This window comes from Vombatus ursinus, unplaced genomic scaffold (genome assembly GCF_900497805.2).
Source record: "Vombatus ursinus unplaced genomic scaffold, bare-nosed wombat genome assembly UNPS02014768.1, whole genome shotgun sequence".
NCBI lineage: Eukaryota > Metazoa > Chordata > Mammalia > Diprotodontia > Vombatidae > Vombatus > Vombatus ursinus.
The window spans coordinates 13,096,620-13,119,994 of record NW_020954546.1 but is presented as its reverse complement, the minus strand read 5'-3'; the positions used below and the strand labels follow the sequence as shown (position 1 = coordinate 13,119,994).

The 23,375-nt window shown below is 44.5% G+C and overlaps 2 protein-coding genes across 2 annotated transcripts in view; one reads left to right on the top strand and one right to left on the bottom strand.

Annotated features, from left to right (window-relative positions):
* Positions 1-752: 752 nt before the first annotated feature.
* Positions 753-5,845, bottom strand: TMEM270 (transmembrane protein 270). The gene is made up of 3 exons (XM_027861699.1): positions 5,774-5,845; positions 2,025-2,453; positions 753-1,019 (listed from the first exon to the last, which is right to left on the bottom strand). The coding sequence occupies exons 1-3, from the start codon at positions 5,843-5,845 to the stop codon at positions 753-755; spliced, it is 768 nt and encodes a 255-aa protein (XP_027717500.1).
* Positions 5,846-6,300: 455 nt separating this feature from the next.
* METTL27 (methyltransferase like 27) overlaps positions 6,301-23,375 on the top strand; it is a 36,480-nt gene continuing 19,405 nt past the window's right edge. Inside the window, exon 1 of the mRNA XM_027861698.1 lies at positions 6,301-6,364. Coding sequence (XP_027717499.1) covers positions 6,301-6,364 — 64 coding nt within the window. The remainder of the gene's footprint in view (positions 6,365-23,375) is intronic.

Sequence of the window (23,375 nt, the reverse complement as noted above, 5' to 3'; positions counted from 1 at the left end):
GATGACCCAAGGGAGGGAACAGAAGGGGCCAGAGCCCCAGGACACCACCCCGCTAAGTCCTAGGAATAAAGAAGCCTGGTCAGGCAGGAGGTGAAAATAGCCTGGAGCTGGGGCTGGGGCTTTCTCTGCCACCCAGAATCTGCCTATGCTCACTTACCAGGCTCCACTGCCCTTTGCTGGGCATGGTAGAGGGAATTGGGAGTTTTCAAGAATGCAAATGACACTGGTCCAGAGACGTAGACTCATCCCTGCTCCACCCTCTGGGGAGCTCAAGCAGGTGCTGCCCACTGACCAACAGCACAGAAACGAACACCCCCCCCCCCAGACAATGTGGGGGGGACAATCCACATGTACCTTGTCTGGCCCTCACAAGTCTCACCTGGCTCTCTGGGAAGCACAGTCAGCTCGGCAATATGAGGGTCCATCTAGACTGAATTGGTCAACTGGGATGGATATTGTGGTCAGTGGGTCTAGATACTGGGGTGGTCAGGAGGGGGCATGGCCAATAGGAGTGGTCAGTTGAGCCTAACTCAGCTTTGGGAGTCAGGCTAAAGGCCTGATTATAGGCGTCGGGAAGAGAAGGGGGCTGCCCCATCCCATCAGAGTTAGTTTGCAATGGATTCTGCTTTCCTGCTCCACAGACCAAATGTGCCACCCAGTTATGGGAGTTTAGCCTCACTGGCTCCCAGCCCATGCTCCCCAGAAGGGGGGCCCCAAACAAGCAGCTTCCTTGAGACAGGTCTAAATGCAGTTTATTCATCCAGATCTTTGAGCTCCTCAGGAAGCGATGACTCCATGGTACTGTCCTCCCATATCATGTCCATCTCCCCTTCTTGGGCCTGGGCCAGTTGGGCCGTGTGCTCAAAGGCATCCTGGAGCATGTGGGAGGCCAGGCAGGTGGCCCAGGTGACTACGTAGGCCAGGTGCCAAGAGGTAAGGGCTGCTGTGCTCTCCAGCTGCCAGTACAGCTCCTTCAACAGGCCCAGGAACTCCAGGGAAAACCGGTTATCCAGCAGCGCCTAAAACAGACCAAACAAGGTATCCATCCCCACTGACCACTCCAACAGTGCCCCCAGTTTTAACACTCCTATTGACCACCCTTGACCATGCCAATCTCTGTCCCTACCTATGTCCTCTGTTGGCCATGCCCACTGATCATGAGGTCTGGACTAACCACTCCTATTGACCACCCTCTGATCTCTCCTATTTACTGTGCCTCCAAAATTCACTCCAGCTAACCATTATTATCAAGCAACCCCCTCAACTCTCTGCTGATCATGTCGCATATTGACTGCTCTAATATCCTTACCACTTACCACTCCCATCAACTATACCTCTATGAGCCATTCCAACATTCACCCCTACTGACCTACACTATTGATCACTCATCAATGCCCACTCCCAGCAAACCATTCCTAGTAGCCACGCCTGACCATTTCTATTTACTATGTCCCTCCCTGATCACTCCCAACATTCCCCCAACTAACTATTCCTATTGACCATTCCCCAGCCTCTCCAATTGGCCACATCTGCCACTGATCACAACATCCATGTAGATTTCCTTCCTATTGATCATAACCTCCACACACCATTCCAATATTCAACCCTGTTGACCTACTCCATTGATCACCCCAATATCTACCCCAATTAACCATTCTTATTGACCACCCTCTCATTTCTCCCATTTACTATGTCCCCAACATCCACTCCAGCTAACCATTCCTATTACTCATGCTCCTTACCTCTCCTACTAATCGTGTCCCGTAATGATCACCCCAACATCTATTCTGACAATCCCAAATAAATCATTCCAACATTCAGCCCTCCTGACCTACTGTTACCCTTCAAGACCCACCCCCAACTAGCCTATGCCTATAGAGCATGCCTGCTAACCATGCACATCCACCCTGACTGACCATGCTCCCTCCACTGACCACTCGTTTCCACCCCCACCAGCCACTCATCCTGATCATTGATGTGTCCACTCCCTATGTCCAGCCTGGCCCAGACCCCTGCCTACTCACCAGTCGCTTCAGCTGCTTGATGGTGAAGCGGTGGACTGTCTGGCAAAGCCTCCAAGTGACCAGGAGGACCAGCAGGACCCCAAATAGCAAGCTTTGAAGCCAATAATGGAGCAGATTCTTCCAGATGCCCCAGAAGAAACCCAGGTGGCTACAGGCCACTTGGCAGAGATGGCAAAAGGTGAAGTGAGAGTTGAACATGCGACTGAGGACCAGGCCGGGTAGACGGAGAGCCAGGAGCAGCAGAGCACTCCACAGGGTCACCAGGCTCCTCATTACGGAGCCCAGGGGACAGAAGAGGCAGGAGCGGGATGGGGCAGGGGCCAGGAGCACAGAGCCCTCTGCTTCCTGGGCCAACCCTGACACCCAGTGGTTGAAGACGAAGATCTTCAGAAGCAGGAAATTGTAGATATGAACTCGATTCTGGAAAAGCTACAAGGGATGAGGAAGGCAAAAGAAACCAGCCTTAGTGAGTCAGGGACATGGCAGGATGGGGGTGCAGCAAGGGGACTATGGGACCTCATTCCAGAAGACACTGCCCAGCATGGCCTGGGAGGCCCTGAACAGAGCCCTAGGTCTGCAACTAGATCCCTGTACTCCCTTCGCCAGAATACACACCCTCTCTGGGCCTCTCCTCTCCAATGAAAGAATTAGACTAGAAAATGATTTCTTAATCTGGGGTCCACAGGGATCAGTGGATAGATTTAAGGGGGTCTGTGAACTCAGATGGAAAAAAGTGACCCCCTTTATTTTCATTGACCTCCAACTGAAATTTAGCATTTCTTTTTATTATTCCTGAGAAGGGGTCCTTCCACAGGCTTCACCAGAGTACCAAAGGGTCTGCCATTCAAAAGTTAAGAGCTTTTTGACTGGAAGCCCTTTAAGGGCCCATCCACCTCTGACCTTCCATGGGACTAAATACTCTCAAATGTCCACGGGGATGAAAAGGAACAAAGACACAGATAGTTCAACAAATATTTCTGTTTCACTTTGGATGCATTTTTTTTAAATGTACTTTTGCATCAGGATATATCTGATATGAAAAAATATCAGCAGCATGGGATAGTAGATAGAAGGCTGGATTCAGAGGTAGGAAGACCTGAGTTCAAGATCTGCCTTTTGACCCATACAGACTGTGTGACCCTGGGCGAGTCACCTAATCTCTCATTGCCCCCAGGCAATAGGAATATGAATTGCAGAGAGGATGAAGATTGATACCAGTAAAGGGAGTTTTTCCTCACTGAGAGTTCTTCATACCAATAAAATCACAGGTCCAGTCTCAAATAATCATGATGCCATGCAGAAGTGTATGGTAGATATGGGCAAGTCACAACATAACCAGTGAGGGCTGATGGAGAAGACAAGGAATCAAAGATGGTGTCAGGAAGAGTATGGATGGAAGAGAATGGATGGATGGAGACAGCTAGGGGGCGCCATAGTGCAGGAAGACTCAAATCGGGCCTCAGACATGTCCTAGCTGTGTGACCCTGGGAAAGTCACTTCACTCTGTTTGCCTCAGTTTTCCTTATCTGTCAAATGAGCCAGAGAAGGAAATGGCAAACCACTCCAACATCTCTACCAAGAAAACCCCAAATGGAGTCACAGAGAGTCAGGCACAGCTAATTGACTTAAAACAACAACAGGTTCAAATAAGATTGGTATGGAAAGTACCACGCAAACTTCTAAGAGCTATAGAAATATCACCTATTATTCTGTCTCTAAATTTAGCTGGCAATGACAACATGTGACCAAGCCCATCCCAATGAATTATGGCAAGAAAGTGGGTCATAGGATCATAGATTTAGATACCCTGCAGCCCAGAGAGGTTGAGAAAGACCCAAGATCATACAGCTAGGAAGTGACAGTCAGGATTCGAACCCAAGGCTTCTCATTTCAAATCTAGAGCCATTTCCAAAGCAGTCTGGTGCTGTCCCACCTCCTCATCATGGAAAGAAGTCCTAATCCTACAGGGGTCTTGGGGTTCTAGGACTTAGAAGTAGAAGGAACTTGGGTAGATCTTCCAATCCAACCTCGACATTTTGCAGATGAAGAAACTAAGGCCAAGAGAGGTTAACTAGACTTGTTCAATGTCACACAGATTCATGGTTCAAACTCCAGTCTTCTGACTACAAGAACAGTGTTCTTTCCACTCTATCAAGGCAGAGGATTCTGGGAAGATGGCAGAGTAGGTCAGAAAATTTCAAGCTCTCAAGATTTTCCTCCACAAAAGAGATAAAATAGCTCCTCTGGACAAACACAGAGCCATGAAAACAAATAGAGTAGGGGCAGAAGAGGGGTCGTCCTGGGACAACTGGAGAAGATCTGAAGAAAAATCCTGGACAAGATTTCCTCCCTGTGAAGAGTAAACACCTCCAGGCTCCGTCCACTTCAGCAAGCCGAGCAGCTTAAACAAGGAGTGTAAGCCCTGGAGTTAGCTGGGTTGGGAGGCTGCCTTGGCCCCAGCCACAGGAACTTTTACCCCTGGGCCAGTGAGGGCAGTTGGCCATCTGACCTGGAGAAGATGGAGGGAACCTCTGCTGACCAGGAACGCCAGACCCAGCTGTGCCTCGGAGACACGGTGGGGGCAAGAAGGAACCAGCACAGCCAGGTGAGTGCAGAAGCAGTGGGTGGGGATGCCCCTGACTGTGGGCACTTACAGGGGGCTGGAGGGTCGGGAGGGTGAACTGAAGAAGACTAGAGGCACCATCCCCCATATCCCAGGACCAGAGGTGATTATAAAAACTAAATTATTACCAAATAAATATTCTCAGCATCTGCCTTGCCATGTCTTCCATCCCTTGCTCTCCCTTCCCCCCTTTCCCATAAGAGCCTTTCAGATCTTGAAGACCACCACTGGCCCCACCCCAGGTTTTCTCTCCTCCAGACTAAGTATTCCTGGTCCCTTGGGTGGTGCTTTGGAATTCTCTCTCTCTCTCCTTCAGTTCCTCACCTTTCCACCCTGTGATTCAAATTTATGGCATTATGAAAGGGGAGATTGGAGCTGGTTATGCCTTAACCCCAGATGGGCAAATATCTGCAATGGTGGTCGATTACATGCACTCTTAACAAGTTGGGAGGGGAGAGGGGAGGCAGCAATGTGGCGCAGTGGGCTCTGGAGTCAGAGGCTGGGCTCCAACCTCGTCTCTGATGCTTAAAAGCTACCCATGTGACCATTCACCTCCCTGAGCCTCAGTTTCCTCATCTGCGAAATAAGGGGGTTGCACAAGATGACCTCAGAGGTCCCTTCTAGAAATAGAGCTCAAATCCTATTATCCTGTACTTGGAGGTGGAAGGCTTTGCCTGGCTAAAGATCATCGCCCCAGGTCTGGAAGGGACACTCAGGCCGTATAGTCTAACTCAACACTTTACAGATAAGAAAACTGAGGCCCACGGAGCTAAAGAGGTGAGACGAGCCCTGGCAACAAGGCCTGTGGTAGAGGATCCACCGCACTCTGGACTCCAGAGAGCCAGGATGGAGAAGGGGGTGTTGGGTGGGGGAGGTGTGCGTAGTGAGGGAGACCTGGGTAACTTCTTTTTCTTTTATTTTGGAGGCCATGGAAATTAAGTGACTTGCCCAGAGTCACGAAGCTAGCTAGTATGTGCCTGAAGTCAGATTTGAACTCGGGTCCTCCAGACTCCAGGGCCAGTGCTCTATCCGCTGCACCATCTAGCTGCCCCCTGGGTAATGTCTTCATGTGTGTGAGGAGAATCAGCCTTCCCCCTTTTCCTCCCTAACCCTGAGCTGGCCTCACCAACACTGAGATCTTTACTGTTTGAAGCACAATGCCTTGAATGCTCGATCGGACGCGGAGAGTGTCTGCCATCCTGGCTCTCTTCTGGCCACCTGAACAGTGGATGACTTCACAGATTCTTTCCTGTGAAAAGGCACCGTTTCCATGGACACGTGGTTGCTATGAGACAACGGGTATCCACCTCCGCCTGTCCTGACCACTGACTCTGTCTCATTCCTAGAGTTTCTAAGATACCAGAGGCAGGAAAGGATGCTTCAAAGCAGCAGAGAGCTCTTGGAAGGAGGGCCATCTCAGAGGCCAGCCAGCCCGAGTAACCCTTCATTTTACGGATGAGGAAAATGAGGCCCAAAGGAGATGAAGTGGTTTGTCCAAGGTCACACAGACAGCTAGCATCTGAGGTGAGATTCTAACCTAGTTTTTCTGAGTCTACGTCTGTCCAGTTCTCTTTCCACTGCAACAGAGAAAGGCTGGAAGAAGCAGAAGGGGGGGAGCAGCCTGCCCAGAACTAGTCTAGCCTGACTGGGGGGATGTTCCGGGCCCAGGACCCCCAGATCCTCCCGCTGCTCCCACTGACTCACAGAAAGAAGCCACGTAACCGTATCTTCAGGCAAGGCACAAACCCCAGTCGAGTGGGAGGGTTCTCTCCCCCAGACAAAAGCTACAGGGAAGGAGGAGAAGGGTATGGAACTGGGAGATTTGGGAGAGAAAAGCACGGACACAGGAGAGATTCTCAGTGCAGACTGTACTTTTGCTGCTCTGCCAGTTTACTGGGTAGACATTAGCACCTTCCTTCTTGGGTGGCAGGGCAGGGGGAAGGCCAGGGGAAAGGAAGACCCGAGATGAGTGGGGGAGGGGAAGTCCTGGCAACATCGGTCTCAGACCAGGAGTTGCTTCTCCAAAGCTTAAGTGATCAGAATATCCTAGAGCCAAAAGGACTCTCAGAAGAACCCTCACCCTCAGTCCCATCAGGTCCCCCCTTGCCTCCTTTCTCCAGCCTGCGATAGCTCTTTGAATCACCCAGTGAGAGGAAAGACATTTGGTCAGCAGGTTCATAAAACCCCAGACCGCAAAGGACATTAGCGGCCAGCTAGTCCAACCGCTAGCAGAACAAAAACACTCAACATCCCTGACGAAGGATTCTGTCCAGCATCTCCAAGAGTCTCGTGATGGAAAATGCTCTCCACGTCCAGAGAAAGAACTATGGAGTTCGAATGCAGATCGAAGCAGACTATTTGCTGTTTTTTTTTTCCGCTTTGTTTTGCTTCCTCTTTCTTGGGGTTCCTCCTATTGGTTCTAATTCTTACTTACAACATGAGTAATGTGAAAATATGTTTAATAGGAACGTGTATGTACATTCCTACATTGTGCACCGTCTTGGGGAGGGAGGGGGAGAAGAAGGAGGTGAAAAATTTTAAACTCAAAAGCTTATAAAAATGATTGTTGATAAATCAAAATAAATTAATAAAAAAAATTTTAAGAAAGGATTCTGTCTTGGCTTGAAGAACTCAAGTGAGGAAGACAGTGTGATAGAGTGGAAAGAGCTCTGGCTCTGGAGGTTCAGGACCTAGGATCAAATTCTGGCTCTATCACTTACCACCTGTGTGACCTTGGGCAAGTCACTTCCTCAGCCTCAGTTTTCCCATCTGTAAAATAAAGGTAGAGGAGGACGCTATGGCTTCTGAGGTCTCTTCTAATCCTAGGATCCATTGACTACTTAAGGCATTTAGCCCACTTTAGGATGGCGAGAATAAATGGCAAAGTTAAATCCGCCTCTCTAGATTTCTAGCCCCTCTTGCTCCTCTTCTCCTCTCTAAGGGAGAGAGCACACCTAGCCCTCCTTCCATATGACAGCCCTTCCATTCATGAAGCCAGCTCACAGACCCCCAAGTCCTCTCTTCTTCAGACTACACCTCCCCCATTCCTTCAGCCTGGGAGAGGATAGGTAGGAGGCTGGCCTCCTTATTTCTTTCAAATACTTGCTGCAGTTCTGAGAGTGAGAAGGTTAATCAGTGTCTTTAGAAGGAGGAGATGGGGATCCAAGTAAGAGTCATTGGGGTCAGGAATCACCCAGCAAGGAGTAATTAGGTGCTTACCATGTGCCAGGCATTGTGCTAAGCATCGACGTTACAAAGAAAAAGCCAAGTCCCTGCTTTCAAGGAACTCACATTCCAATGGAATGTAAGAATTCCCTGACCATCTCCCCCACCCCCTTTGCAGGGGTGGAGGATCAGACTCAATGGACGCATTGGTTACTTTTACTGAACTGATGTGGTTTTTTTTTTTCCATTTGTATTTTTTGTTGTCAAGGATAACTCTCTGGGTTGATGAGGCCAAGGGATGCATTCAAATATGGAGGTTGTGTAAAAATAAATACTTTATAGATTCTCATTGATTGGGGAATGATGAAACAACCCATGACACATGAATGGCATGGAATGTGAAAATTCAGAGAAGCATCAGAAGACTTCTGAACTGATGATACGGTGGGAAGCGAGCAAAACCAAGAACACAAGATGCACAATGACCACAACTATGTAAATGGAACAAAGAACAACAGGAATAGGAATTGACATGGGGTAATGGTAATGAACAAGCTTGACCTCAAAGGAGGCATGTGAAAGGTGCGCACTTCCCTCCCCTCTTTATAGAGGTGTGGAAGGCAGTGTGTGTTTTCAGATTAGATTGATATATTAGGTAGTTTGGCTGAACTGATTTTTTTTAATCTTCCTTTTTTAGTCCGTGTTTTAAGGGACAGTTCTCTGGGTGGGAAGGATGATGTCAAAGCACCATTTCTTTTAAAAAAAAAGGAATCTTAAAAATATTCCTTTAAAATACTTAAAATATAAAACATATTCCATTAAAGGGCTCAGATCCCAGACCAGGTGGCCAAGGTTAAGTAAGAAGTCTTCATCCTGGGTGGTTCAGTAGGAAGGAATCTGGACTTGGATTCTAGTCCTGGCTCTGATGGTCCACTTCCTGTGGCACCAGATGCCCCTTCCCAACGTGGAGGCAACATGATTGTTTCTTTGAGAAATGTTGTGGCTTCCCTGCTCACTTGAGCTCTAATGGTGGGCTACAGTTGATGTCCCACTCAGGGAGCCCTTTTTATAGCCCTGAAAATCGAAGAACATTTCCACTGCCTACTATCCTCAGACCAATGTCTAGACCATGGACTCAACCACACAATGGGACAAGGCTCCACCGTCAAACGTCCCACCATTGAGATAATTTACAGTCACCAAATGGAAGCGTCGGAAATGACATCAGACACAAACTAGTCAAGCCCTTTGATAAAAAGGGATCCCCTTTCCACCCCTTGGACAAGTAATTCATCCTTTTCTTGAAAACCTCCAGTGAGGCGGACCCCTCCCCACTTCCTAAAGCACCCCATTGCCCTTGAGTGCAGCTCCAATTGTGGGGGTCACTTTCCTTAGGTAGAGCCTCACCCCTTGGCTGCTGGTTCTGCCCTGTGGGACCCAGGAGAGCAAGTGCAATCTCCCTCTTCTGCATGACAGACCTCCAAACTTCCAAAGACCCTCTCCCCCAATGATACCTGACGAGAAGTCTTCAGTTCTTCAGGCTAAACATCCCCTAGTTTGGTGGTTGTTGTTGTTAACTGATCCTCCCATGGTATTATTGATTCTGAGTCTCTTTTCTCATCTGCAAAATGAGGGGAGGTGGTCAGATAACCTCTCAGGTCCCTTAAGATTCTGCTAACCCTTCTCTGGGAGTGTGAACTTCCTTCCTGAAATGTGGTGCTCAGAACTGAACACACCATTCCAGGTGGGGTCTGACCAGGGCAGACGGAATACATTGGGACTGTCAGTTCCTTAATCCAGCCTTCCTTTAATGCATTCTAAGATTGTAAGAGCTTTTGACTCCTTTCAGTACATAAAAATGCCTCAGGATCTTTCTCAGGCTTGTTCCCTGGCCCATAGCACATGCTTAATAAATGTTTCTGAATTGATCTCATCTTTGGGAAGCTGACTTTTGGAACCCAACTCTAAAATTTTACTTTTATCTCTAGTGAATTTCATCTTATTTGATTTGAACCAATGTCCTAGCCCATCATAATCTTACTGGACCTTGATCCTCACCTTCTACACTTGCATAATACAAAAATTGCTAGCATTTATACAGGGTGTCCCAAAAATCTTAGCACAGTCTTAAATTATTGTAACTTATGTTACTTAAGTTTAAATAACTTATATTTTGAGCAGTTTTTAAGTTATTGTAATTTAAGTTGCTCAAGTTTAAATAACTTTAAACAGCACTAAGATCTTCGGGACACCCTGTATCATACTTGAAGTTTTGCAAAACACTACATATGTTATCTCATTTGGCCCTCACAATTACCCTGTGAGTAAAGTGCAAATAATAGGCAGAGATGATAAGCAAGTTATATATGCTTTTCTTCAAGTCACTGCCAAAAATGTTAAACAGCATAGGGCCAAACACAGATCCCTTGGGCACTCCACCAGAGACCTCCTTCCATGTTGACATTGAACTCTTCATAACTACTCTTTGAGACTGGGTCATTCAACCTCTTCCATATTCACCTAACTGTACAGTTGTCTGGCTCACATTTCTCCATCTTTGCCACAAGAATTGCATGAATTTTGCCAAGTATTTTGCTAAAATCTAGGTAAACGACCTCTGCCATATGCCCTTGATCTACCAGTCACATAACCTTGTCACGAAAGGAAATGAGGCTGGGCTGATAGGACGTGTTTTGGCTGGAGTCATGTTAGCTCTTTGGGATCATTTCCTTCTCCAAATATTTATTGCCTATGCCTTTAATGGTTCATCCTAGAATTTTGCAGGAAGTAAAATAAAGCTCATCATCCTATAATTTACTGGCTCTATTCCTTCCCTTTTAGGGGTCAATATTTGCTTTTCTCCAGTGCTATGATACCTCTAAGATTTCCCACAATCTTTCAAAAATTACCAACAATGGCTCAGCCATAATATCAATAAATCAACCAACAAGCATTTATTAAACATTGTGTGCCAGGAACTGAGCTAGACACTGGAGATACAAAGAAAAATGAAAAATAGTATCTGCCTTCAGGGAGCTTACATTTTAATAGTGGAGAAAACATGAGAGGCAGCTTGGTGTAGTGGGTAGAGAGCTGGATTCAGAACCAGGAAGACCTGGGTTTGAATCCTAACTCAGACACTTACTAGCTATGAGACCCTGGATAAGTTATTTGACCTCTGTGCCTTAGTTTCCACATCTGTAAAATGAGGGGCACAGGACTTGATGTCATCTAAGGTCCCTTCCAGATCTAAATCTATGATCTTATGTACATGTTGACAAGGTAGTTTGGGCAGGAAGGGAGCTAGCAGCTCAGGAAGGGAGCTAGCAGCTCAGGTGAGGGGCAGGGAGGACAGAGAGGGCTTCCATAGAAATCTGTCAGTTCTTTCCGAGACCTCAAATGCAGCTTATCAGGGTCTGGTGACTTGAGCTCATCAAGGACAGCTTCTTGTTCTCTTCCTATCTCTGCTTCTCTTAGCATCCAAATCCGTATTGGTCAGACAGAGATAGAGATGGGGAGAGCTGGGTGGATGGATGGATGGATGGATGGATGGATGGATGGATGGATGGATGGATAGACAGACAGACAGATAGATAGATAGATAGATAGATAGATAGACAAATAGATATATATGGATGGGTGGGGAGATAGAAAAAAAGATAGATAGATGATAGAAAGAAAGAAATGAATGGGTGAGGGGAGAGAGAGAGAGCAAGAGCTGGGTGGATAGATAGATAGATAGATATGGATAGGTGGAGAGATAGATACAGAAAAGATAGAGTATAGAAAGAAAGAAATGAATAGATAAGGAGAGAGAGAGAGCTGGTTGGATGGATAGATAGATGTGAATGAGTGAGTAGATAGATATATAGAGAGAGAAATAGACAGACAGACAGATAAGTAGATAGATATGAATGGGTGAGGAGAGAGAGAGCTAGGTGGATAGATAGATATGGATTTGTGGATAGATAGATAATAGAGTTAGAGCTAAAAAGACAAAAAGAAAGAAAGATAAAGAGAAAGAAAAGAAAGAAGGAAGGAAAGAAAGAAAATGAATAGGTGAGGAGAGAGAGCTGGGTGGGTAGATATGGATGGGTGAGTGGATAGATATAGAGATAGCGAGAAATAGACGGACAGACAGATAGATAGATAGATAGATAGATAGATAGATAGATAGATAGATAGATAGATAGATAGATAGATAGAGAAGGGTGGGTAAATAGTTCATTTATTAAATACTCACCATATGCAGGTACTGTGTTAAACACCAGAAATACAAACCCATGTAATCAAATAGTCCCTGCCCTCAAGGAGCTTACATTCTCAAGGAAAGAGAACACGTAAAGTGGAGATAGAAGGGGATGTGACATATAACATAAACTGTGGCTTGGTTTTAAGGTGGTAGCCTGGCCATGAGGTGAAGGCCTGGTTCCCAGCAAAGTAATGCAAAAGCTTGCCCATCAAGTCCAGGGTGACTCCAGAGCCTTTGTTCAGGACTTGATTGAGGAGAAGATGAGGAAGATAAAAACTTTCTCAGCAGTATGAGTTTCTCTTTTTGTCTTTAGAACTTCATTCTTAGCAACTTCCCACCACTTCTGTGCTGACTTTCCTATAGAATTTTAATCCATGGGACCATGTATATTTGCTCTAAATCCTTTGAAATCTGCACTCCCAAAATTGAGGGTCCAAGTCAGACCTTCCAGATTTCCTCTCCAATATCACAAAGTTGAGAAGGGAGTGATTACTTCCCCAGGGTCTTCTCATTTCTCCTTCAGAAGCCAGCTCCTTCTTGCTGGTAAGACTCAGGTCCTGAATGACTGTTTGCCCCTTATTGCTTCCTCCATCTTTTGAAAAATGAAGTTATCAATAAAGAAAGGTGAAAAAGGATTATCTTCTCTGTTGGGGCAGATGAAGAATTTCAAAAGATGTCTCAGCACTTGAGTCCCCTTTTACGATGATGTCATCCCTCTGATCTAGGCTTGTAATCTGTCTCCTGAACTCTTCATCCATTTCCTCTTCCTTTACAGATGGTCTGTGAAATGCTTCCAATGACAAAATAGCTTCCATTACTGATCTTTCTCCAAATGTTCTTCCCTCACATGCTTCCCTGGATTTCCTCCCATGAAGAATACGCAATGTCCCCACGGAATCAAACTTTGTACATACTCTGTTACCCTCAAGGAAAATATATGTGACATTCAAACACAAGACTCAAGGGAAGCATAAAAAGATCAACATGAAAGAGTAGTCATAAGGGATTCAATAAAGTTAAACTGTTTGCATTCCTATATGAGAAGATGGTACATGTAACTCCTAAGAACTTTATCATTATTAGGGCAGTTAGAAGGATCTACATAGACAGAGGGCATGAGTATAAGTCGATTATGTTGAGATGATCTCCAAAAAAAAAATGAAGGGATAAGAAAGAGGGATGTACTGGGAGAGGGGGGAAGAGAGAGGTAGAAGGGGGAAATTTTCTCACGTAAAAGAGGAGAGTTTTTACAGCGAAGGGAAAACAGGAAATGTTTGAACCTCACACTCCTTGGAATTGACTCAAAGAGGGAAGAACACACACACACACACACACACACACACACTCAGTTGGGTATAGAAATATATCTTACCTGACAGAAATAGGAGAGGAAGGGAAGAAGAGATATGGGGGGTGATAAAGGGGAGGACGGATTAAGGGAAGCAGTTGGTCAGAAGCAAAACAAACTCTTAAGAAAGGACAGGATAAAAAGAGAAAGAGAAGAAGGAACAGAAGGAAATGAGATGGAGAGAAATACACAGTAATCATAATTGTGAATGTAAACAGGCTGAGTTAGCCCATAAAACAGAAGTGGATAGCAGAATGGATCAGAAGCCACAATCCAACAATGTGTTGCACAAGAGACACACTCGGACACACAGAGAGTAAAAATATAGGGCTAGAGCAGACTCTATTATCCTTTAGCTGAAGTAAATAAAAAAGGCAGGAGTAACAATCATGATCTCAGACAATGCGAATGCAAAAAAAAATAGAGCTAATTAAGAGATGATCGGGGAAACCACATTTTGCTAAAAGTTACTGTAGACAATGGGCAGCTAGCTGGCTCAGTGGATAGAGGGCTGGACTCCTTTAAGTCAGGAAGACTTAAATTCAAATCCAACCTCAGATACTTAATAGATGTGTAACCCTGGGCAAGTCACTTCACTCTGTTTGCCTCCATTTCTTCATCTGCAAAATGAGCTAGAGAAGGAAATGGCAAACCATCCTATTATTTTTGCCAAGAAAACCCCAAATGGAGTCACAAAGAGTCGACACAAATAAAAACAACTGAACAGTACAATACACCATAGACAATAAAGTAATATAAAAAAATTTTATGGCACGTTTCTCTGATAAAGGCCCTGTTTCTCAAATATTAAGGAACGGAGTCAAATTTATAAAAATAAAGGCCATTTCCTAACCGATAAATGGTCAAAGGATATAAATAGGCAGCTTTCAGAAGAAGAAATGAAAGCTGTTTGTAATCTTATGATAAAATGCTCACAATCACTATCACTTAGATAAAGGCAAATTAAAACAACTCTGAGGTATCACCTCATATTTATCAGAAATGACAAATGCTGGAGGGAATGAGGGAAAATAAGCAAACTAAAATATTGTTGATATAGTTGGAATTTGTTCCATTCTAGAGAATAATTTAGAACTATGTCCAAAGGTCTACAAAATTGTGCATACCCATTAACCCAGCAATACTATTAGGTCTGTATCCCAAAGAAATTGAGGAAAAAGGAAAAGGATCTAAATGTGCAAAAATATTTATAGCAGCTCTTTTTGTGGTGGCAAAGAATTGGAAATAAAGGGGATGCCCATTGGAGAATGGCTGAACAAGTCATGGCATATAATTATGATGGAGTGCTATTGTACTATAAGAATTGATGAGGTGGGGGGGTATTCAGAAAAACATGGCGAGATCTATATGAACTGATTCAAAATGAAGCGAGAAGAACCAAGAGATCATCGTGCACAGCAATGTCATAATGATCAACTGCGAAAGACTTGCCTACTTTGTTCAAAACAATAATCCAAGGCAATTCCAAAAGGATTCATGATGACAAAATGCTACCCACCAGAGAGAGAACTGATAAACTGTGAGTGCAAATTGAAGTACAATTTTCTCATTTTCTTTATTTTTCTTGCTTTTTAAAATCTGGCTAATATGAAAATGTTCTGTGTGATTTCACATGTATAATTGATATCATATTGCTTACCTCCTCACTGGGTGTGGAAGGATGTGGGAGGGAGGGATAGAATTTGGAACTCAAAATTTAAAAAGAAAAAACTGCTATAAATAAATAATGAACTTAAAATAAAAAATTTAAAAAGAAGATATATGCCATATATGCCCTTTCAGAGCCATTTCCCAGTCATGGGTCACCTCCCATTACGTCTCAGGGATACATTTGAGGTCAAATTCACCTCCTTGTATTAACATCTCAAGTTACTCTCTTACATCTCTTCCTCTCATATCTCCAATTGCTTCTTACTCAAACTCTGTGCATTTGTGTACAGACATCTAAGGTCACGCGTTTCATGCTTCTTGGATTTTTTTCCCCGCGGATTTCTTTGTTTTTAAATTGAATTTTCTATCCTTATTTTATCTTTAAATTTTTATCTTTATCAGCTTGACAAACACCAACAAACATGAATGTTTCCTTACGCAAAAAATAGAAAAAGAGGATTGTACATAAGACTTCAAATTTCCCTTATGTGCAGCTAGCTTCTTTCTTGGAACAGCAGAAGAACAAGGCTGTCAGTTCACAGAGAGAAGGGCTTGGTCTGGCCAGGCATTCCTAAATTCTGGGCCTTCCACCCTACATTCTAAATTCTATGCTATTCTGGACTAAATAGTATTTACTAACTCCAATTCTCTAGTTCCAATATCATCCTGCTTGTCTGTGTCCCTTTCAAACTTCTGGCCCTTCTATTTGTGGTTGTTGAGTCATTTTTCAGTCATGTCTGATTCTTCGTGACCTCACTTGGGGTTTTCTTGGCAGAGGTGCTGGAGTGGTTTTCATTTCCTTCTCCAGCTCATTTTACAGATTGGGAAACTGAGGCAAACAGGGTGAAGTGACTTGCTTCTGAGGCCAGATTTGAACTCATAAAGATGAGTCTTTCTGACTTCAAGCCCAGTGCTCTATCAACTGCGCCACCCTTGTCCTCTTCTATGCATGCTTTTATAAAATGAAATTTTTTAGAAAACCATTTCATTAATGTTTCCTTCCTTCTCTTCTTCCTTTTTTTCAGCACCACCATTACCACCAACACCCTGACTTTGCCACCCTCCAGCAGCTAGTGAAGGAGCAAGCACGTTACCTGCGTGTTCGTAGTAGATGTTAAGAAGAAAGCTAGCCGTAGTCTATTTACCCCCCTAAAAGAAAATAGAGTTTAAATAGTTCAGAGGAAAAACGGATAGGAGCTTGAGCCTCACTTGAGATTCCGAGCTCTCTTTCACTCTGGAATCTTCCTCTCTGTTCCTCACACACCACTCCATCCCCCATCTCCATCTCCACCTTGGCACTTGGCACATCCCATGCTGGCACTGGTCTCCCTCACTCCCTGGGCCTAGTATCTTTCTCCTCAGTACACAGATCCAACACCCCATTCTACATGGCTGATGCCCTTCCTGCTCCCCAGTACTGCTGGTGCCTTCCCTCCCAGACACCTTTGTACTTCATTCCTTTGATTTTGTTCTCTTTAGGTGTCTGGGATAGACAAAAAGCCTCCTTCTGAGAGAGCAGTGATGATGTGTAAAGAAAGTGTCCTAGAGAGATATAGAGCAAGTCTATCATTCCATCGGGGTCAACTAGTCATATGGGAAATGGGAGACATTCCAAAGGTCTTAATGGGCTTCCACCATGTCTCCCCTGTATCCGTCCTTTCAGGTGCTCTGTTCCGTGTCTTGAGTTACCAAAAGCACTCTGTAGGGCAATGCCTGGAGCCGGGACATTCTCCCCCAGTTCTCTCCAGTTGTTGCCTTCCCCATCTCCATTTCCTCTACTTTCTTCTTCTTCCTTTCCCTTCCAGACAGACCAGAAAAGGAAAAGGTCAGATGGCCAGTCAGAGGCATAAGGGATCTCAAAGGTCATCTAGCCCAACACTCTCATTTTATAGATGAAGAAGCTAAAGCTCAGAGATGGTTAGCCATTTGTCCAGGGGTCATCCAGAAATCAAGCATCAGAGACAGGATTTGAACACAAACCTTGCTGGTTCCAAATGTGACACACTATCCACTATGGTACCCCACACTTGCTACTTGGCGGGAAGACAAAGGGAGAGGAAATCATTCCTGTGTCCTTTTCTCTGAATGTTAACTCAGAGAGGATCATAGGAATGGGGAAAGCCCAACGCTCTGCCTTTGCTGGGAGTTAACTGTGCCTGCCTGGGAGAGAGTAGAGAGACCCTTTGGCCCCCAGGGGGCAGCAACGATCAAGGAAAGGTGGACACTAGAGTGTTAGGGCAAGACTGGGCTCCTGGGGGTTCCCTTTCTTTTCCCTTCATTTAGGAAGGAAAGAAACATTTATTAAGCACCTACTATGTGCCAGACACCTTGCTAATACAAATGTTATCTCCTTTGATCTCTCACAACAAATCCTTTGGGAGGTAGATGTTATTATCCCCATTTTACATTTGAGGAAACTGAGGCAGACAGCAGTTAAGTGCCTTGTCATGGGCACACAGTCAGCAAGTGTGTCAGGCTGGATTTGAACTCACGTTTTCCTGACCGTAGGCCCAGTGCTGTGTATACTGCCCTCCCTGCAGCTGCCCCCCAGCTTACTTAGAAGTTCTCATATCTGGCGCTGAACCTTTGAGAACCCAGATTTCAGAGTTAGAAGAGACCTCAGAGGTCATCTGGTCCAACCCGTACCTCAGCAGAAATCTCCTCTGCCACTATTCCTGAGAAGTGATAACCAAAGCCTTTACATATATTCAATCATTTCCCGAGCGTACGGCAATAGTGTAGCGTGGGAGCGAAGAGAGGCAGCATCTAGGACTAGGGAGTTATATTATTAACTCCTAGGACTGGGGAGTTATATTATTAGCTCCCTAGTCCTAGACGCTGCCTCTCTGAACACAGCCTGAGACTGAATTACCTTTCTTGTGTCATACTAAAGCCTTTGGTTACCTTAAAACACCAGAGGAATGATCATTGTTATTATTGAGCTGGCAGACCCTCAGATTTTTTTTTTCCAGACAAACTCACCTAGCCACAATCCCCTTATGTCATACATACCTATGGCTTTGGATTGTTGTTTTTTACCTTAAGTGTATGAAATCATATTTATACCTAGTACATTTCATCTCATTAGATTTGGTCCATTGCTCTACCAGGAGTGGGGAACCTGTGGCCTCGAGGACACATGTGGCCCTCTAGGTCCTCAAGTGAGGTCCTTTGATGGAATAGGGCCATACTTAAGGACCTAGAGGGCTGCAGGTTCCCCACAGGCTAGTGTGGATTAGTCATCCCTCTCACCTTTGTGTTAAGCATCCCTCCTAGCTTTGTGTCAATTCTAAACTTGATAATAATGATACCTGAAGCTTTATCCAAGTCATTTTTTTAAAGCTGAATCATACAGATTCACACACATGTGCCTAGGATTCTCCACCAGCAATCTCCTTTCAGGTAGACATTGGATCATTACTGATTGTTCTTTGGGTGGCCCATTTGGCCAGTTCTAAAACCAACCAGCCCCTCTCTCCTCATCTTGTCCTCTTGAGAGACTGTGTCAAAAGCCTTGCTCAGAACTAGATAACCGTGTAGCATTGCCCCCAATCTAGTAGTCGGTTAAAAAAAAAAAAAAGGAATCAGTCTGCAATCGCAGTCTGCAATCCTGGGAAAGAAAAGGGTCTGCCGTGATCTGTTCCTGGTGACACCATCAAGATTCTCTGAGATCTCTACAAACTTTTTTCCAGCTGTTCATTAGCCAACTTCTTAATAATGCATTCTAGAGTTTTGCCAGAAATTGAATTAAAACTCCCTGGCCTTTGGTTTACAGACTTAGGCCCTTCCCTTTTTTTTTTTTTTTTAAAATTGGGGCATCTAGTTTTCTGTAATCCTGAAGCACCATTCCCATTTCAGACAACCTCTGAAAAGTCATTGGCAATGAATGGCCCAGCAATTACAGCTCCAGCCCTTTCATTACCCCTACAATATAGTTCATCTGGGCCAGGTGACCAAAACTCATTAAAGACAGCTGGGTGTTCTCTCACTATTTACTCCTTTACCTGGATACCAACCCCATTGTTCATTTCTGTATTGTCCATTTCTGGTCCAAAGTTCATTGTCTTTGGCAGAGAAATACTCTCGAAGGGTCCTAAATTCATTTGCATTTATTTTGTGTATTTTTATATTTTCTTATATGCATGTGTATTATTACACCAATAGAATGTAAACTCCTGGAGGGCAGGAGCTGATTTTGTTTCTTTATCTCCACTGCCAAGCACAGAGTCTGATAGACAGGAGGTACTTAATAAGTACTTAGAACAGGGAATGCACTCAAATACTCCAGTGTATCTATGGACCCATCAATGTGGATATTTTTCCCAAAGATGCAGATCCACGCATCCAGGAACCCATCCATGCCTGCTCAACCAATGAATCAACCTTGGACTTGTCTTCTCACCTTGGGTAACTAAGCATGATAGATAGAGTGCTCAGCATGGAGTAAGGAAGACTTGAGTTCAAATCCAGCCTGAGGTGCTAAGTAGCAGTATGACCCTGAATAAGTCACTTAACTCTGCCTCAGTTTCCTCAACTGTAAAATCAAAATCATAATAGAACCTATCTCACAGGATTGTTGTGAGGATCAAATGAGATAATATTTGTAAAGCACTCAGCACATATGCTTAAAAAATGTTTGTTTCCTTCCTTCGGCAAACACACTAAGGTAACAAAAAGAGATATTTGACTATACTGGGGGAAAGAGAAGGATCAAAGAAGGAATAGGCCCCATGTTCCAGTGAATGGGCCAATGGTAATTTGTGAATCAAAATGAATTGACCAGCCAGCCAGCTCTACCTTCTCACTGATATCATCATTATCCCACCCACCTGGGGAGGCCAATCTCTCCTTTGTTCTTACCCTCATAGGACTTTGAGAAACCACCCCTGCTTGCTATCATTAGCTTTCCTAGTCAGCCTGGACTCATTCCAATATGTCACACTCCTGGAACTATTTTTACAGGATCATCAAACATCTCCACCCAGCATCCCTGACACTGAGCTTTTATCCCAAGCCTGGGGCACTCCACCCTGGGCACTAAGCTCCCCTCCCTGATGCTGAGCCCCATCCCGAACCCAGAAGCCTCCGTCTGTGACACTGAGTCTCTACCCTGGATACTAAATCCCCTCCCCAGCACTGAGCCCCCCCAACCCCTGACTCTTGCCATGCTTTCTTTATATTCTGTTCGACTCTCTGAGATCCCGGGAGGGAAAAATCAAAGAAAAATCAATGAACGCTACATGAATAATCAAATTTCAACTAGAAATCTGCTGAGAATAGAACTTTTACTTATATGTAAATGTTTTTACAAAGAAACCTGTAGTCTTCTTGACTCTTGCCTACCTTGGGATACTGTTTTTTTAAAGGGGAAGAATTACCAGTGATATGGGTGGAGGGTCCCAGTTAGAAGGACTGTCCAAGAGGCAGTGAGGCATGTGCAGAGAGACCTGAGAAGCACAGGAGAATTTACCTGAAGGTTGAGGGTGGAGGGGGTGAGCATTCCAGTGCCACACCACCCCCTCCTAGGCAGGGAGAATCTAACTAGGTCTGAGGAGTGAGCATCCAGCCCGAGGAATTCTTTCCAAAATATTATCCTAATGCATTTTGTCTTCATATCACAGTCAAATCTGGGAGAGAACAAAGCCCTCTTACCCATCCACATTGAATGCCTTCCTTGTAACCCCCAATAAAGTTAGGCAAAAAGACCTTAGACTTTATACTAACATCTGGCAACGTATACGACATTCTGCCCTAGAGGTCTCCCATTTTACTGCCACCAGAAAGAGGGAGGGGATGTTTCAGTATCTGTTCCCAGGGAACTTGGTTGGTTTGTCTTTTTTTTTTTAATAGATTTTTATTGATATTGTTTGTTTTACATCCTCTAGGTTTCACTGTTTTCCTCCCCCTCCCTTCTCTATGCTCTCAGAGAGCCATACCTTATAACAAAGAATCTTTGTTAAAGACTGAGAGAGAAAGGAGAGAGACAGAGACAGACAAAGACAGTGAGTGAGAGAGACAGAGAGAGAGAGAGAGAGAGAGAGAGAGAGAGAGAGAGGAGAAGAAGAGGAAGAAGAAGGAGAAGGAGAAGAAGGAGGAGGAGGAGGAAGAGGGGGAGGAGGAGGAAGGGGGGAGGAGGAGGAAGAGGGGGAGGAGGAGGAAGAGGGGGAGGAAGAGGAAAATAATCAATACATCAAAAAGATTGGCATTATATGCAGTGCTTGGTTTCCAAGAACCACCCTATCATCTCTCCAAAAGAAGTGGGAAGATGTCTTCTCATATCTCTTTCTTTAAGCCAGGCTTGTTCTTTACAATTTTGAAACAGTGAGTTTTGTGACCTTGTTTTTACCGTTTACATTTTCTAGTCACCGTGCCTTGTTTTCTTGGCTCTGTTCACTTCACTTTGATTCAGTTTACATCAATCTGTCCATGTGTCTTTAAATTCACTCTGTTGGTCATATCTTCACGCACAATAATACTCCACACATCACAATTCATTTAGCCATTTCTCAATTGATGGGCATCTACTTTGTTCCCAGTTCTTTGCTGCCACAAAAATATGATGATAATTATTTAATATATAGGGAGCCTTTCTTTTTATAGATCACCTTCTCAGGGGTTCCTCCTAGAAGTGGAATCTCTGGGTCAAAGGGTATGAACGTTTTAGCCACTCTATTTGAATAATTCCAAATTGCTTTCCAGAATGGCTGTATCACTTCGCAGCTCCACCAACAATCCACCAGTGGGCCTTTCTTTCCTTAACCCCTCCAGCCTTGACTATTTCTCATCTTTTGTCATCTTTGCCAATTTTCTAGATATGAGGTGAAGCCTCAAGGTTGCTTTGATTTGCATTTTTCTTACTATTAGGGATTTGGAACATTTATTCATGTGATTGTTTATAGCTTGAGATTCTTCTTCTGAGAATTTTTTGACCGCTTTTCCGCTGGTAAATGTTTCATTGCTTTTTCAGTGATTTGGAATCCAGCTGACTTTTAAGAATCTTTTCATTAACATTATTGTTCTCATCTTTGTATCTGCTTTGTATCTGTATATTGCATACACTCTGTATCATTTTGGACAAACTTGCCCATGTTTCTCTGAATTTCTCATATTCTACCATAGTATCAAATGCAAATAGAAAAAGAGGCCATTAATCTCTACATAAAGGTCCCTGTGGGCCACATACTGACTGTCATTGGTTAATAATTCACATTGAATGATGATTAACTGATAATAATATTGACTAAGCAATAGGTTAATTTACTGCTGTTGCCTGTGTTTTTTACATTTTTATTGATTCTGATAAATATTTCCCATTCCACTTTAATCGGGTTCCTGGGGCACTTGGGAGGACCACAGGAATCATGTTTGACACCTCTGTTCTACATCGCTTCTGAGTCACCCTTCATGTTAGGACAGAAGAGAAAAGTTCACCAGTCACCAGCCACATCACAGCCTTGACCTCTGGCTTCCACGGGCACAGTCTGGCTCGTGCTGCCTAGGAGCACTAAGCAAAGAGACTGAGGCTGATTGAGGATTGAGGGGCTTTGAAAGTGTGATTGAGTCTAATGATGGGGATGGAGAGAAAGGAAATAGGAATCACAAGGACCTTCAAAGGTATAGCTGGTATTGAGCAACTGACTGACTGTCTGGGGGCATGTGTTTCCTCTCCCACAGCAGAACTTTGCTGACAACTCAACACCAGACAAAGGTCCCTCCCTAACCCCTGACTCCTTTGTCCAGCCCTGGGTCATCAAACCCCTGTGCTGGGCTTCTGGGTGGACTGCAAATGTCGAGCTTCTAAGACTGAGGACCCATACCACACAATCTGGCCAGAACCAGCAAAAGATGGGGCCTTCTGGCCTCCTCAGCAATAGCCTTGGGGTTTCTGTCCCCCGTTATCTGAGATTGCCCCACATGTTTGAATTCCTAGCCATGGCTCTGGGGACCTTAAGGTCCATGTAGTCCAACCTCATTTTACAGAGTAGCAAATTGAAACCCAGAGAGAAATAACTTGCCCAAGATTCATACAGATAAGAGAGACAGGATGTGAACCCAGGTGTTCTGACTAAAAATCTTATGGTGTCTCCACTCCACAGGATGAACACTTCCAGCTCTTCCCCTCAACCCTGCCCATCCCATCCCACCCCACACCCAAACCCCCAACCTAGATTTCCAGGACAGGAACAAGCCTTCTGACTTTTGTGGGATTTGTGATATGAACACTGTGGGTGAAAACAGCTAGGAATGGGGCTCAGTGTCAGAGCTGGAGGCTTAGCATTAGGATTGGGGGTT

Bases quoted from the DNA above. Each gene is read 5' to 3' on its own strand.
- TMEM270 (XM_027861699.1), bottom strand. From the start codon at position 5,845: ATGGCAGACACTCTCCGCGTCCGATCGAGCATTCAAGGCATTGTGCTT. The intron at 2,454-5,773 runs GTGAGGCCAGCT...CATCCCTTGTAG, and splicing joins CAGTAAAGATCTCAGTGTTG to CTTTTCCAGAATCGAGTTCA. The intron at 1,020-2,024 runs GTGAGTAGGCAG...GGTCTGTTTTAG, and splicing joins TCAAGCAGCTGAAGCGACTG to GCGCTGCTGGATAACCGGTT.